Here is a 16,038-nt window from a genome sequence, read left to right on the forward strand (position 1 = left end):
TAGGAAACAGCAGACAGGATAAGAAAAGGGCTCTTGGATTAGTGTGCAATGGAAAAGTGTTTCTAAACTGGGATAAAGGCAGGTTTTCATGGCGTGGCTAAACAGTACTGCACTTATTGACAGAATCTGTGCCTAAATCTCCCAAATTTATATTGAAATCCAGACAGGTGACCACCCTCACCTTCACAATTTCCTCTTAGATAGGATTTTGAAAATTAGCCATATTTGCACTTTATTTACATGTGTTTTGCAGTGGTTGCATATGTAAATTAAGGAATTGTGGCACTAGTGGCTAAGAAGCACCATCTGAAAACAAAATTACTCAATTTGTTCATGGAAGCACCATTATTATGCGGACAAAGTTGCATGTATTTGAAGTCCCATAAAATGTGTGCCTTTTGGTGTGAGTAAAGGAGTTCTAATTTTGAAAAATACATACTTTGACTGTGTGACATCAAATGACTCCCTGTTCTTCCTGTACATTAAGTTAACCTGCATGTGGATTGTAAATTACTGAAATCTTAGTGATACTGCCATGGACGAAGACAGACTCTAACCCTGGGCCTGCTAAATTATGGGGGGAGGGCACATACACATGAATTTAACATTTGCTTTTCTCCACATAACCATAAAACCGTCTTTAGTCTATATTATGGCTATATCCTTCCCCTTTAAAACAGCAACACAACAAGCCTATTATTCTGAATTGATGGTACAGTATCTCTGACCTAAATGGAGACCCTACTGGTGTAGAATCTAGTGTCATAAAGGGACTGTTAAAGCTCTGAAAAAACATGCCTCCATAGCAATGAGAGCTTCCTTGTAGTGCACAGTTGCTGCAAAAGCGGTCCTGGGACGTTCCACGAGGCTGCTCTGAATATGTCTGGAGTAGGACAAGACAGACATAGCACTCCTAAAGTGTTGTCTCACCCAGCTCCAGGATTGCTGAAGTGCTGCTGTGGCTTACTCTGTTTAAAATAGTGCTGAAGCTGATCTGCAAATAAGTGACCCTAAATGTATCACATTCCTGCTTATCAGCAGTTGGTGATAGTCTTGTCCGGAATGGCTAGAGACCTACAAAGCGGATTTATGCACAACTACGACTGATAGTTCTTTAGCTGAACTAATAGGAGATTTACTCTTTCTTTTAATTCAGATCCCAATAGGGCATGTTCCTCATACAAACTGTGAAAGCAATTTTAAATGAAACAGAATGATTTAAAACTGCTATGTAGAACACTAGTGTGCTGCAAGAGGACTCTCAAAACACTTTGTTGAGAGCTAGAAAGGGGCTCGGCAAGGAACTGCATAATGCTGCACTAGCATATGACTTTCTTACAGCTTGCACAATTCTCAGTATTTTGCATCATAGACTATTCAGTGGGGTTTGCATAATTTGATGCACTGTAAATACTTTTATCGTTGCTTCAGCCTTTCCATACGAATGCTGCATTTCCTGAGGCTTGTATAAGGCATCTATCCTGCAATATTTTAAAAGTACGTACTTGCTTGTTTTATAGATGACTTGATCGGGTCTCATCACGGAGGTTGTGAAATGGATGTGTTGATTCGTTTTATTTGTTTTAAAACAACATGACTAAGTTTGTCATTTCAGTGTGTATATTAATATGTTGTTGATCCAGTTGCTGTAAATCTCAGCTCAGCTGCTCTGCACTGTTTCAGTTCATGCTAAATTGGCAATCTGACTTCACTGAAGTGCAAAATTGGCTTGCTTGTCATAAACTGGTAAAACGTGGGGGGAAAAAAACAATCTAGTACCTGATTTTGTTTGGCTTAAGTCAAGGATTATGTAGGCTCAGAGGAAGTTTCAAAATTTGTATTTAGATGAACAGCTGTTATAGTGTGCAAACCTTGTTAAATATTGAAGAGTTTTTTGATTGACTCCTGTTTTGAACTTCATTTTAGTGTGATAGCAAACAGTAACCAGCGGTTTGAGTCTTACTTTATGGACACAGGGAATGATCTGGGAGTTGATTTTGTGAGTGATTTTTTACTCTATTTTGGTGGTGTGATGTATTTTCTCCTATAAGGTGACCAACACAACCTTGCTGCAGAAACCTGCCATAAGATTTAATGCTAAATGTATCCAATCTATGTTGAACTATGCTAATAGCATACTTCATTGTGTTATCTATGGTCAATTGCATGTGCTTCCACTTGAAAAGAGAAGGGCACAGCATTAATCACAATATTTATGCATGCCTGCAAGGAAGTTTGCCTAGTTATCCTACCTTCATGCCAAGTCAAATGGACTGAATTTCTGCACTAAGATTTTGAAAAGGATTGTGTTTGAAAATTCTTGGGATTTAGAAAAGCCAGCATGAAGTCATTTGTCCATTGCAACCATTCCCCTGGAAAAAAAATCTTTTAAAAAACATTCAGAATGTTTTGACTATTTAATAATTAAGGGAAGAACTTTAAATTGTTTGACTACAATAAGGATTTCAAAAGCCAATTGTACGCTGCAGTTGGTATTACTGCTTGAAATATAAGAGTTTCTGTCTTCACTAAAGAAATATCAGTGGGCCAAAATATTGGCTGACTGCCAAAATGGTTAACACTGATAAGGAAAATAAACCTATTTTGAATTGAATAGATTATTAGAGGATCTTATTTCAAGAACAGTCCACTTTAATTCATCTATTTAGTATCAAATTCAATGGATGCTAATATTAAGAGACACTTCTTTCATATTCACATTATTACTCTAGGAAGAAACAAATGAGAATAAAACTTTGAGAAGATGTGCTAGAAATAGCCAATCATTTTTATAACAATTTTCTCCTGCACCCAGCATCTCATTTGAGATACCTCATCTTGTCATAACCAGAATATATTTTGCTCTGAGAAAAGAAATCATAAATATATCATTCCGTGGATCTCTATTTTTTTTCAAATCATATCCTAGCATAGTCTTTTTGATTATTTATTATTGGTGTAACTCCAGCAATCAGTGTTAGGTGCTTTACAGGCTGTTAAGAAGATTGCTGCTCTGAATAGTTTATAATATAAATGGCCTTATCCTGCTCTCCTCGATATCAGTGGCAAAACTTCCATTGGGTTCATTGATGAAGGATAGGCCCCTCAGAAAATTGGCTCTAGTTTAACCTGAAAAAGACAAGCTTATTTGTTATGTAAATCATTTAGAAGACCAGGCAGACACAATATCTGTGTGACCTGTGTTATTAGTGTGTAGCATGTTGTCCCTTTCATGGCCAATCTACTAAAGGACAATCTCCTCTTGCTGCCAGCTAATAGAGTTACTCATTTGAGTGGTAGAGGTTTGTGCAGGGAGTCATTACAAAGTCATTACACCCCCACATGCTCATTTGCCTTTAACAGGGAGAGTACAGAATTCACACTAACATAGTGTTTCTCATCGCCCCCTTTAGGTGCTACTTCATTAACAGCAGGAGGCCGTTATCCCCTAATGGAATTACTCTGTTAGAGCAAGTGGTAGCAATCTGCTTTGTGATGCTGAAGGCCATGGGTTTGAACCCTACTGATGACAGGGAGGGAGTTATTACATCTCCACCATCAACTCAAACTTGTCCAACTTTCAGAAAAAAAATTTGCAGTCTTGTGAGCCAAGAGGCTGTTACCACTCTCCTCTCACAGGATTTACAACAGTCAGGGCCGGATTAAGACCTTTAGAGGCCCTAAGCACTGAAAAGATTATGGTGACCCCCATATGAAATTAAAAAATAAAAACAATACTATACTGTAAAATAAAATTTTATTTTTCAAAATGACACAAAACTTACGTGTATGCTGAAATTAAAATAGCTTCTTTCTAGATTTTCTGATTGCAAAATTCTGAATAAGTTCACCGAAGCTGACTCGACGAAGCATGTCCGCTTCCATACCCAATAGGGAAAGTGAATCAAGTCTGTCCTGACACATTGCTGTTCTCTGCGGGTTTTTTATTCTTTTCAGCTGAGAAAAAGAGCATTCTGCGGAGCAGTTAGTAATCATCAGTGTTAGAAAAATACGTAGTGCGATCTCTACATTTGGAAATACACGTTGTATTCCATCTTTCAGTATTGTCATGAAGATCAATGTGACTGAATTTTATTTTTCCTGTTTCATTAAACTTTCCGTGCATATAACAGTGGAACTGCTTCACTTCTCCACCAGAGATTCATGTTCAAGTCAACAGGGTATGAGTCAACTAGCTTTTGGGAACCTTGTGAATATTGTTCGTCAGATAAGTCCATATCGTTTAGAAAAGAAAATCTACTTGATGCTTCTTTGTACACTTCACCTCTCCTCTCCATATGAGCTTCAAGTGTATCAATTATAGCATAGTAAGTAGATATGTGAAATTTGTCTCTAGGATTCAGTGCTGTTTCTGAGTAGGTTTCAGAGTAGCAGCCATGTTAGTCTGAATCCGCAAAAAGAAAAGGAATACTTGTGGCAACTTAGAGACTAACAAATTTATTTGAGCATAAGCTTTTGTGAGCTACAGCTCACTTCATCGGATGCATACAGTGGAAAATATAGTGGGGAGATTTTATATACACAGAGAACATGAAACAATGGGTGTTACCATACAGATTGTAACCAGAGCGATCAGGAAAGGTGGGCTATTACCAGCAGGAGAGCGGGGGGTGGGGAGAGGGAACCTTTTGTAGTGATAATCAAGGTGGGCCATTTCCAGCAGTTTACAAGAACAGTAGGAGGGGAATAAACAAGAGGAAATAGTTTTACTTCGTGTAATGACACATCCACTCCCAGTCTTTATTCAAGCCTAAATTACTTGTATCCAGTTTGCAAATTAATTCCGATTCAGCAGTCTCTCATTGGAGTCTGTTTTTGAATTTTTTTTATTGAAGAATTGCCACTTTTAGGTCTGTGATTAAGTGACCAAAAAGATTGAAGTGTTCTCCAACTGGTTTTTGAATGTTATAATTCTTGACGTCTGATTTGTGTCCATTTATTCTTTTACGTAGAGACTGTCCAATTTGGCTAATGTACATGGCAGAGGGGCATTGCTGGCACATGGTGGCATATATCACATTGGTAGATGCGCAGGTGAACGAGCCTCTGATAGTGTGGCTGATGTGATTAGGCCCTATAATGGTGTCCCCTGAATAGATATGTGGACACATTTCAGAGTAACAGCCGTGTTAGTCTGTATTCGCAAAAAGAAAAGGAGTACTTGTGGCACCTTAGAGACTAACCAATTTATTTGAGCATGAGCTTTCGTGAGCTACAGCTCACTTCATCGAATGCATACCGTGGAAACTGCAGCAGACTTTATATACACACAGAGATCATGAAACGATACCTCCTCCCACCCCACTGTCCTGCTGGTAATAGCTTATCTAAAGTGATCATCAAGTTGGGCCATTTCCAGCACAAATCCAGGTTTTCTCACCCTCCACCCCCCCACACACACAAACTCACTCTCCTGCTGGTAATAGCCCATCCAAAGTGACAACTCTCTACACAATGTGCATGATAATCAAGGTGGGCCATTTCCTGCACAAATCCAGGTTCTCTCACCCCCTCACCCCCCTCCAAAAAACACACACACAAACTCACTCTCCTGCTGGTAATAGCTCATCCAAAGTGACCACTCTCCCTACAATGTGCATGGTAACCAAGGTGGACCATGTCCAGCACAAATCCAGGCTTTCTCACCCCCCCCCTTTTTCCCGGGGACACACACACACACACACAAACTCACTCTCCTGCTGGCAATAGCTCATCCAAACTGACCACTCTCCAAGGGTGAGAGAACCTGGATTTGTGCAGGAAATGGCCCACCTTGATTATCATGCACATTGTGTAGAGAGTTGTCACTTTGGATGGGCTATTACCAGCAGGAGAGTGAGTTTGTGTGTGGGGGGGTGGAGGGTGAGAGAACCTGGATTTGTGCTGGAAATGGCCCAACTTGATGATCACTTTAGATAAGCTATTACCAGCAGGACAGTGGGGTGGGAGGAGGTATTGTTTCATGATCTCTGTGTGTATATAAAGTCTGCTGCAGTTTCCATGGTATTCATCCGATGAAGTGAGCTGTAGCTCACGAAAGCTCATGCTGAAATAAATTGGTTAGTCTCTAAGGTGCCACAAGTACTCCTTTTCTATATGTGGACACAGTTGGCAATGGGCTTTGTTGCAAGGATAGGTTCCTGGGTTAGTGGTTCTGCTGTGTGGTATGTGGTTGCTGGTGAGTATTTGCTTCAGGTTGGGGGGCTGTCTGTAGGCAAGGACTGGCCCGTCTCCCAAGATTTGTGAGAGTGTTGGGTCATCCTTCAGGATAGGTTGTAGATCCTTGATAATGCGTTGGAGAGGTTTTAGTTGGGGGCTGAAGGTGATGGCTAGTGGCGTTCTGTTATTTTCTTTGTTGGGCCTGTCCTGTAGTAGGTGACTTCTGGGTACTCTTCTGGCTCTGTCAATCTGTCTCCTCACTTCAGCAGGTGGGTATTGTAGTTGTAAGAATGCTTGATAGAGATCTTGTAGATGTTTGTCTCTGTCTGAGGGGTTGTTTCTGTTGCACTGCTATCATTTGCTTGTTTTTTCCTGATTTGCTTGCGGGACTGGGCTTCTTTGTAGTTAGTATCAGGTTAGATATCTTTTGATATGTCTTCAAATGTTTTGAAATCATTCTTCAAAGTGTGTAAGTGGTCTGCTAATGATTGACAGAGGTCTGCACATGTTTCCAAATCCAATTCTTTTTCTTGGAGAGCTTGACTTGTGTGGTAAAAGTGTTGTAAAATTTCATTCCACATGGTCCACATGAATACAAACTCTAGTTCTTGCATCTTGTTTGCAATGTTTTCTGCCTCTCGTATAGTTTCTCCCTTTTGTGATTGGTCTTCAGCTATACTTCCTAATGCATCCACCATCTTTGAGTAGGACTCCAGAATTGCACTTGTTGCCACTGCATGTGCCTCCCAGCGAGTATTAGAGATTTCAACACACAATCATTGCCCAAAAATGTTTTAAGAACTGCCCATCGATGTGTTGAGGCCGAGAAAAATGTATAAAGTAACTGGACTGGTGAGAAAAAACTTACTGCCACCGGACATCAATCAACAGCACTGTGGCCAACAAGATTGAGAGAGTGTGCAGCACAAGGTATGAATATGGCATATTTGTTCTGTTCTAAAAGCTTCGTCTGCATTCCTTGATAACGCCCTGACATGTTGGCAGCGTTGTCATAAGATTGACCTCTGCACTTTGAGACATCTATTTTGCAAACTTGGCACAGACAATGCAGTACTTGATTTGCCATTTCTTCACCAAATTTTCAAATTGAGGAATGTTATAAATCGTTCAACTGGTTTTCCATCTGTGGGAGACACATATCTTAGTACAATACTCAATTGATCAGTATGTGAAAGATCAGGTGTAGAGTCGACAGATAAACTGAAGTACCCAGCAGTACTTATTTCATCCACAATAGCTGAACGAACTTTGTCACTCATTAGACCAATGAGTTCATTACATATTGTCTTGGATAAGTGTGTTGGTTTACCTTTGCCAGCATTCCCATATTTTGAGATATGGCCTGCTAAAAATGGGTCAAATTGAGCCACAAGCTCCAACAGTCCCAAGAAATTTCCATTCTGCAATGATCCAAATGTGTCATTTGATCCCCGGAAAGGCACACCACGTTCAGCTAATGTTTGAATAACAGCTGTAACACGCTGCAAGACATGTTGTCAGTATTCACGCTCCCCTTTAATTTGTTCTTCCAATTTTTGTGTCAATCCATAGCCCTGTCTTCGATTTAAATATGTCAACATTGAATCTCTGTGAGTAGTGCTATTTTCATGTTGTTCAATTAAAACAGTATTCTGCCAGTCACTAAATCCATCTGCAGCAAACCGGGATGCTGAAGGTTTATATGCAAAAAGTTTGCAAACAAAACAGTACAGAGACCCTGTTGATGGTGAATACGGTAGCCATTCTCAAGTGTATTTCTCACCTTTCGCTGTCATGCCGAAAAATATTTTTTGTGGGCAATATCTTGTTTGTTTGCCATTGGTAAAAGTCTGACGTGATTTCTCAAAAGGCCCAGTGTGGTGTTGACAGTCATTTGGTCCACAATCTATCCAGTAAGCTACATCATCGTACTGAAATCAACCCACGTACCAGGATCTTTTCTTCTATTATTTACAGCATGAGCAGGTTCAGTCTCTGACACATCCACACCATCTACAACAATGTCTGTTTTACCACCAGGAGTAGGATGATCAGTTACAATCTCTGACACATCCACATGTTCTGGAATGGTGTTTGTTTCACCAATAGAAGAAGGGTCAGTCTCTGAAACACCTACAGGTTTTGGAACGATGTCTGTGCTACTGAGAGAAGATGTTCCTTTTGATGGATTCGCTTTGAAAAATGTCAGCTTTGGAAGATTTTGAAAAATTTCACTAGTTTTTTGTTTGTTTTCTTCCGCCAGTTTACGTTTGTGTGCTCCACTCAGTTGGTTACGTTTCATCCTGCTCCTTATCTCAGTTATCTGAACTTAAAAAACCCAACAAATTATTACACAACGTACTCTATTTTATGTGTGTGTGTATGTATATATATAAGAAAGAAAAAAAAACAAATCGAGTACGTATAGCTCAGAAGAATATATCAATAATAAAACATAAATTTATTGCAATATATGACAGGATCTGATTTCCTCGCATTATTTCGATCTACATTAGTAGGACGCCCCCCTGGTTTAGGTGGGGATAAGTAATAAAAAGAGAACAGACAAACGGGGGAAGAACGTGTAGTGGAGTGTAAGGAAGTCTAACAAAGTTCTGATTTTTCCCATGATGACTATTTCGATGCTTTTTTTGAAATATCAAATTTTTTCAAAAAAAAAATCTTTTTTTTTTTTTTTGCCCCCTGCTTTGCTGGTGCCCTAAGCATGTGCTTAGTCTGCCTATTGGGTAATCCAGCCCTGACAACAGTCATCCACATTTTTCTCACCTTCAGACTAGATTACAGCAATGTACTGTACTTCTGCTGATGCAGAATTCAGGTGCCTGCCTCCTAAGTGGGGGCCACAGCTGAGAATGCATAATGCCTGTGCTCAAGTCTGCACTAAATTCCATGATGTTAGTGATAATCTTTGAGATCATGAGCAGACTGAAACTTGGCTGTCTGAAAATCCACATCTTGCACTGTAGCCTCTCCTAGCAGTTACAACCAAATGGGAGGCTGTTGCTGCTGGTTTCTGGGATTGACCACACCAGAGCCAGCAGCAGAGCTGCTTCTTCAATTGAAGAAATCCTGGAACTGAAGCAAAATACAGAAATGGAGATTATCAAAACTGTCTAAGGGATTTGCACATGCTATTCCCATTAACATTAATGTGAACTGGGCGTGCGGATCCTTTGGGATTTGGAAACACTCACTGAAAATATTCTTATTGGATAAGATTCACAGCTGGCAGAGCCAAGACTGCAGGTTCCTGGCAGCAGAAAGTCCTCTTAGAATGTGATGCATCATAGCACCCCCTACCTAGCTGGAGGTTATCAGACTGGCGGGTACACCCAAAGAGCGGGTGGGTCTGGTCAGAGCAAGGATGAGGTGCCTGTTTCATTGGCAATAAGTGATATGGCAGGCAGGTGGCATTGCAGGAAAGATCTTTATTAAGCATGCTATATTAGACAGGTGTTACATACTCCAACTCTACTGTCCGGGATGTAGCCTGCATTCCTGAGTGCCTGCTGCCACACTGCATTTGGTTTTTCCTGAAACCTGACCAGGTTCCTTTGTTCAGTTCCACTCATCCTTCTCACTGTGTCAGTGAGCCACACAGCAGAGTCCGTCTCCTAGCAACACACTGGGTGCAGCTGATCCTGGCAGGGGCTGCCTGGTTGACTTTGCTTCCTGATTGATGGAGGGGTAGAGCTAAGATATTACTTGACTCATCAGCATCCAGAGCTTGCTGGCTGATCAGTGTGTTCCATGTCTGCTGACGTGCTTGGTCCTGTTTCCTGTGCTTGCTCTTGTGCCCACTTCAGTTCCTGCCCTTCATCTTTCCTTGACACCTCTGGCTCTGCTTTCCCCACCACTTCTCTGGCTCACTCATTGGCTCTGTTTTTTGGCTTCTGATCCCTGGTTCTCACCCTTGCCTTTGCTCTCAACTATATCCATAGCCCTGACTCCAGCCCATCTCAGTTCCACTCTAACCTCCAGGCCAGGCCACTATCATGGCTCTGACCATTAGGCCTGACCGTCTACGTTCAGATCATGATCCTGACAGTTTGTTCCGCCCAAGAGACAAAGACCGGCGATCAGGCTTGGCTGCGAGTTTGATCTCCATTACCCTGAGGGAGTTAATGGACACCTTGCAGATGCTGGAGACTCAGATCATGGTTCTGCAGGTTCAGGTCTTGCTGCCCAGGTCCCTAGGAAACCAACGATTCTCTCGCTGGCCCAATTTCCCAATGACTGCAGGGAATTTTGCAGCTTCCTGAATCAGTGTTGGCTCCTGTTCATGCTACAACTCCTGTCATTTCCCACTGACTAGGCTCTAGTGGAGCTCATTATCAGACTATATTCACTTGTCTAGGCACCGTATCACAGTTATGATTGCCCCATTGACCTGCAGCCCAGGGCTGGCTGACAGTCCCTTCAGTCATATTTACTACCTCTCAGAACCAGAACTCCAAATGCTCCGGGAATACCTCAGTGAGAATTTAGAGGAAGAGTTTGTTCATCCTTCTACCAAGGGGCCCCCGATCTTTTTTTTGTGGCAAAATAGATGGCTCCTGGTGCCCTGTGTTGATTACCAGGCTCTGAATAGAGTGACAGTTTGAAATAGATACCCTTTTGAAAGACTTGGCTTGGCCAGAGTTTTTTCTAAACTGGACTTTTACAGAGGCTACAGTCTGGCTTGTATCAAGGAATGCAACAAGTGGAAGACTTCACAGTTGTGCGCTTGATATGGCCATTTTGAGTAATTAGTTATGCCATTTGGGCTGCGTAATGCTCTGGCTACATTTTCAGCATTTCATGAATGACATTTTCCAGGACATGCTGGACTGATTTGTTGTTTATTTAGATTATAGTCTTGTCTTCTCCATAAACCAGAAGCTGCATGTCTATGAAGGACAAGGTGAATGGATTGATCTTCACCAGAATTGCCTTTCTGCCAAATCAGAGGAATGCAAATTCAACAAGGACTCCATCTAGTTTCTTGGTTATATCATTTCCCCACTGAAGGCCAAACAGTGGACCCACAGCAAGTGTCTTCCATCACTTGGTGGAACATTCCAAAAGATGTAAAGGAGGTTCAGCGGTTTCTTGGATTTGCCAATTTTTATCAGTGCTTCCGTAAAGGATTCTTTTAGTTAATAGCACTGATAACTGCAGTCCTTCAAAAATGGGTTTGTTTTGTCTGGTCGGTAAAAGTTTGATCAGCTAAAGAAAGTGTTCACTTCGGCTACCCATGGTCTTGTGCATCCAGACCCTGCCAGACCTTTTACCATGGAAGCAGATGCCTTGAACTTCGCTTTGTGACTGTATTTTTGCAAAATGCAGGTCCTTGTAACCGGCTCCATCCTTGTGCATACTATTCATGTAAGCTAATTCCTGCTGGAAAAAAATGGTATCTAAGACAAGGAGCTGCTTGCAATTAAAACAGCATTCGAAGAATGGAGGTATCTTTTGTAGGAGGCTCAGTTCCCAGTCCAGGTCCTCACCAATCACAGGAACTTAGAATATCTTTGAACAGTCCATAATTCTAATCAATGGCAGATCTGTTGGTCACATTTCTTTGCCATTTTATCATTACCTACCACCCTGAATCCATTTGAGATTGCTGAAGAGACCAGCCTAGGAGCATTCCAATGCCAGCTTCCCAAATCCCTGAAAGTCCACCCGTTTTTCCAGTTGTTCCTCCTGAAGCCCTACACAGAACATCCCTTTCCTGGCCACTCTGCTCCACCACCCCCGCCTTTGGAGGTTCAGGGTCAGGAAGAATGTGAAGTCAGAGAAATTCTGGATTCTACGTGAATCCAAGGTTGACTTTACCACCTGGTAGACTAGAAGAAAGATTTTGGGAACCATATGGGAGTATTCATGCTCCAAACCTTGTACCCACTTTTTACCAGAAAAACCCAGGAAAACTAAGGTCCCTAAAAGGCACCCTCAAGGGTGGGGGAGAGGATACCATCAGGGAGCCAGCTGCAGCAGTGTCAGTATCCTAGCAACACATTTGGCACAGCTGATCCTGGAAGGGGCTGTGTGATTGATTGGTGGAGGGGCAGAGCTAAGCTACTACTTAACACAGCAGCAGCTAGAGCTTGCTGTCTGCTCAGTGCGTTCCATGCCTGCAGCTGCACTTGGTCCTGCTTCCTGTGCCTGCTCCTGCTCAGGCTACTCTTGAGCCTACTTTCCTGATATCTGCTGGGAGAGCAATACAGCGGTGCATAGACAATCCAGGAAGTTTTTGGAAAGCGTAGGGGACAATTTCCTGGTGCAAGTGCTAGAGGAGCCGACTGGGGGGCTCTTGACCTGCTTTCTTGACCTGCTGCTCACAAACCGGGAAGAATTAGTGGGGGAAGCAAAAGTGGATGGGAATCTGGGAGGCAGTGACCATGAGTTGGCTGAGTTCAGGATCCTGACACAGGGAAGAAAAGAAAGCAGCAGGATATGGACCCTGGACTTCAGGAAAGCAGACTTCGACTCCCTCAGGGAACAGATGGGTAGGATCCCCTGGGGGACTAACAGGAAGGGGAAAGGAGTCCAGGAGAGCTGGCTGTATTTCAAGGAATCCCTGTTGAGGTTACAGGGACAAACCATCCCGATGTGTTGAAAGAATAGTAAATATGGCAGGCGACCAGCTTGGCTTAACGGTGAAATCCTAGCGGATCTTAAACATAAAAAAGAAGCTTACAAGAAGTGGAAGGTTGGACATATGACCAGGGAAGAGTATAAAAATATTGCTCGAGCATGTAGGAATGAAATCAGGAGGGCCAAATCGCACCTGGAGCTGCAGCTAGCGAGAGATGTCAAGAGTAACAAGAAGGGTTTCTTCAGGTATGTTGGCAACAAGAAGAAAGCCAAGGAAAGTGTGGGCCCCTTAATGAAGGAGGGAGGCAACCTAGTGACAGAGGATGTGGAAAAAGCTAATGTACTCAATGCTTTTTTTGCCTCTGTCTTCACGAACAAGGTCAGCTCCCAGACTGCTGCGCTGGGCATCACAACATGGGGAATAGATGGCCAGCCCTCTGTGGAGAAAGAGGTGGTTAGGGACTATTTAGAAAAGCTGGACGTGCACAAGTCCATGGGGCCGGACGAGTTGAATCTGAGAGTGCTAAAGGAATTGGCGGCTGTGATTGCAGAGCCATTGGCCATTATCTTTGAAAACTCGTGGCGAACAGGGGAAGTCCCAGATGACTGGATAAAGGGTAATGTAGTGCCAATCTTTAAAAAAGGGAAGAAGGAGGATCCTGGGAACTACAGGCCAGTCAGCCTCACCTCAGTCCCCGGAAAAATCATGGAGCAGGTCCTCAAAGAATCAATCCTGAAGCACTTACATGAGAGGAAAGTGATCAGGAACAGTCAGCATGGATTCACCAAGGGAAGGTCATGCCTGACTAATCTAATTGCCTTCTATGATGAGATTACTGGTTCTGTGGATGAAGGGAAAGCAGTGGATGTATTTTTTCTTGACTTTAGCAAAGCTTTTGACACGGTCTCTCACAGTATTCTTGTCAGCAAGTTAAAGAGGTATGGGCTGGATGAATGCACTATAAGATGGGTAGAAAGTTGGCTAGATTGTCGGGCTCAACGGGTAGTGATCAATGGCTCCATGTCTAGTTGGCAGCTGGTGTCAAGTGGAGTGCCCCAGGGGTCAGTCCTGGGGCCGGTTTTGTTCAATATCTTCATAAATGATCTGGAGGATGGTGTGGATTGCACTCTCAGCAAATTTGCAGATGATACTAAACTGGGAGGAGTGGTAGATGCGCTGGAGGGCAGGGATAGGATACAGAGGGACCTAGACAAATTGGAGGATTGGGCCAAAAGAGATCTGATGAGGTTCAATAAGGATAAGTGCAGGGTCCTGCACATAGGACGGAAGAACCAATGCACAGCTACAGACTAGGGACCGAATGGCTAGGCAGCAGTTCTGCAGAAAAGGACCTAGGGGTGACAGTGGACGAGAAGCTGGATATGAGTCAGCAGTGTGCCCTTGTTGCCAAGAAGGCCAATGGCATTTTGGGATGTATAAGTAGGGGCATAGCGAGCAGATCGAGGGACGTGATCATCCCCCTATATTCAACATTGGTGAGGCCTCATCTGGAGTACTGTGTCCAGTTTTGGGCCCAACACTACAAGAAGGATGTGGATAAATTGGAGAGAGTCCAGCGAAGGGCAACAAAAATGATTAGGGGTCTGGAACACATGACTTATGAGGAGAGGCTGAGGGAACTGGGATTGTTTAGTCTGCAGAAGAGAAGAATGAGGGGAGATTTGATAGCTGCTTTCAACTACCTGAGAGGTGGTTCTAGAAAGGATGGTTCTAGACTATTCTCAGTGGTAGAAGAGGACAGAACAAGGAGTAAGGGTCTCAAGTTGCAGTGGGGGAGGTTTAGGTTGGATATTAGGAAAAACTTTTTCACTAGGAGGGTGGTGAAACACTGGAATGCGTTACCTAGGGAGGTGGTAGAATCTCCTTCCTTAGAAGTTTTTAAGGTCAGGCTTGACAAAGCCCTGGCTGGGATGATTTAATTGGGGATTGGTACTGCTTTGAGCAGGGGGTTGGACTAGATGACCTCCTGAGGTCCCTTCCAACCCTGATATTCTATGATACTTCAGTTCCTGCCCTTCTCCATCCTTGACACCCTAGGCTCTGACTTCTGGTGCTGCTTCCTGATGTCTCCATTGTATTGGCTCTGGCTTCTGGCATCTGGTCCCTGGCCCTGACTTCCAGCTCTTCTTTCTGATCTGTCTCCCACTCACTCATTGGCTCTGATTTTCAGCTTCTGATCCCTGGTTCCCAACCTTGATTCTGCTCTTGACCATGTCCCCAGATGTCCCATGGTCCTGACTCTCAACTCCAGCTTGGCTCAGCTCTGCTCTGATATCCAGGCCTGGCCGCCTCCAGGGCTCCAACAATTAGGCACAACCATCCATGTCCCAATCATGATCCTGATGCCTGGTAATCATTCAGAGACTGTCCCGGGTATACTGCTGGAGAGCTCTATACGGAGCCTCAATCAACGGAAGCTTAAAGCTGCCCTTCTGTGGTGGAGGTTGGCTGTACTGCTCCCTGCTTTTCTCTGGGGTGAATCCTTAGTTGGATAATCACTGCACCTTCTAGGTTGCCTCAAAGCCATTTAGTTTTAGCTTTTCCCCCACTAGTTCTTATACCTCCAAAATCCAAGACTTTAAATGTTACCCATTGCCTGTAGGTTTGTGTAATTCGGGTATTCAAATGCTTTGCTGCTGTGGCAATAGGTGCTCTAAACAAAAACGAATAACAATGTTTCCTTGTGCTGTTAGTATTGTCATTATGATATTGTCCCATCCCTTTCACCAAGGGGCATACTCCACAACTTCTAGACCTGCACAGTTTCGGGAAACATTTCATGTAGAAGTGGAATGCTATATTAGGTCTATATTGTGGTTGGTATCGTAGTGCCTTATCTAACTCCCATTCACCTCAGTGGAATTGGACTGGGTTTTTAAACACTTCTATTGTTGCTTTTGCTGGTGCTGTTTGATATTCTTTCAGGAGCCATTCTAACTGTTATGGGGTTGGCTGAAATCAGTGCCTTTCTGGATGCAATGTAATATGACTCGTCTTTGCTTATATTATAGTTGTTTATCCATATTTTAAGGATAAACTGTAATTCAAAGGCCAAAATCTAAACTCAGTTTCACTGGTGGAAAATCCAGTGCAATCCCCTTTATTGATAACAGATTTACACTAGTGTAACTGAGAACAGAATTTGGCCCAAAATCTCCAAATATGCTTTCTAATTTCCAGGTATTGGGCATTTTATGGTGCCAGCAGATGATGTCCAACATTCACCAGAATCG

At 42.9% G+C, this 16,038-nt stretch overlaps 1 protein-coding gene across 7 annotated transcripts in view; it reads left to right on the top strand.

The window, feature by feature from the left end:
- The window catches only part of LOC125635959 (gamma-aminobutyric acid receptor subunit alpha-4), a 267,090-nt gene that overhangs the window by 45,937 nt on the left and 205,115 nt on the right, over positions 1-16,038 (top strand). Inside the window, exons 9-10 of one of the 7 annotated variants that reach the window (XM_075127949.1) lie at positions 1,432-1,497; positions 1,927-1,959. The exons of the other annotated variants lie outside the window; for them this stretch is intronic. Coding sequence (XP_074984050.1) covers positions 1,432-1,497; positions 1,927-1,944 — 84 coding nt within the window. The 3' untranslated portion in view covers positions 1,945-1,959. Of the gene's footprint in view, positions 1-1,431; positions 1,498-1,926; positions 1,960-16,038 lie in introns of those variants that run through there. 7 annotated transcript variants of the gene reach the window in all.

Source organism: Caretta caretta, chromosome 4 (genome assembly GCF_965140235.1).
Source record: "Caretta caretta isolate rCarCar2 chromosome 4, rCarCar1.hap1, whole genome shotgun sequence".
Taxonomy (NCBI): domain Eukaryota; kingdom Metazoa; phylum Chordata; order Testudines; family Cheloniidae; genus Caretta; species Caretta caretta.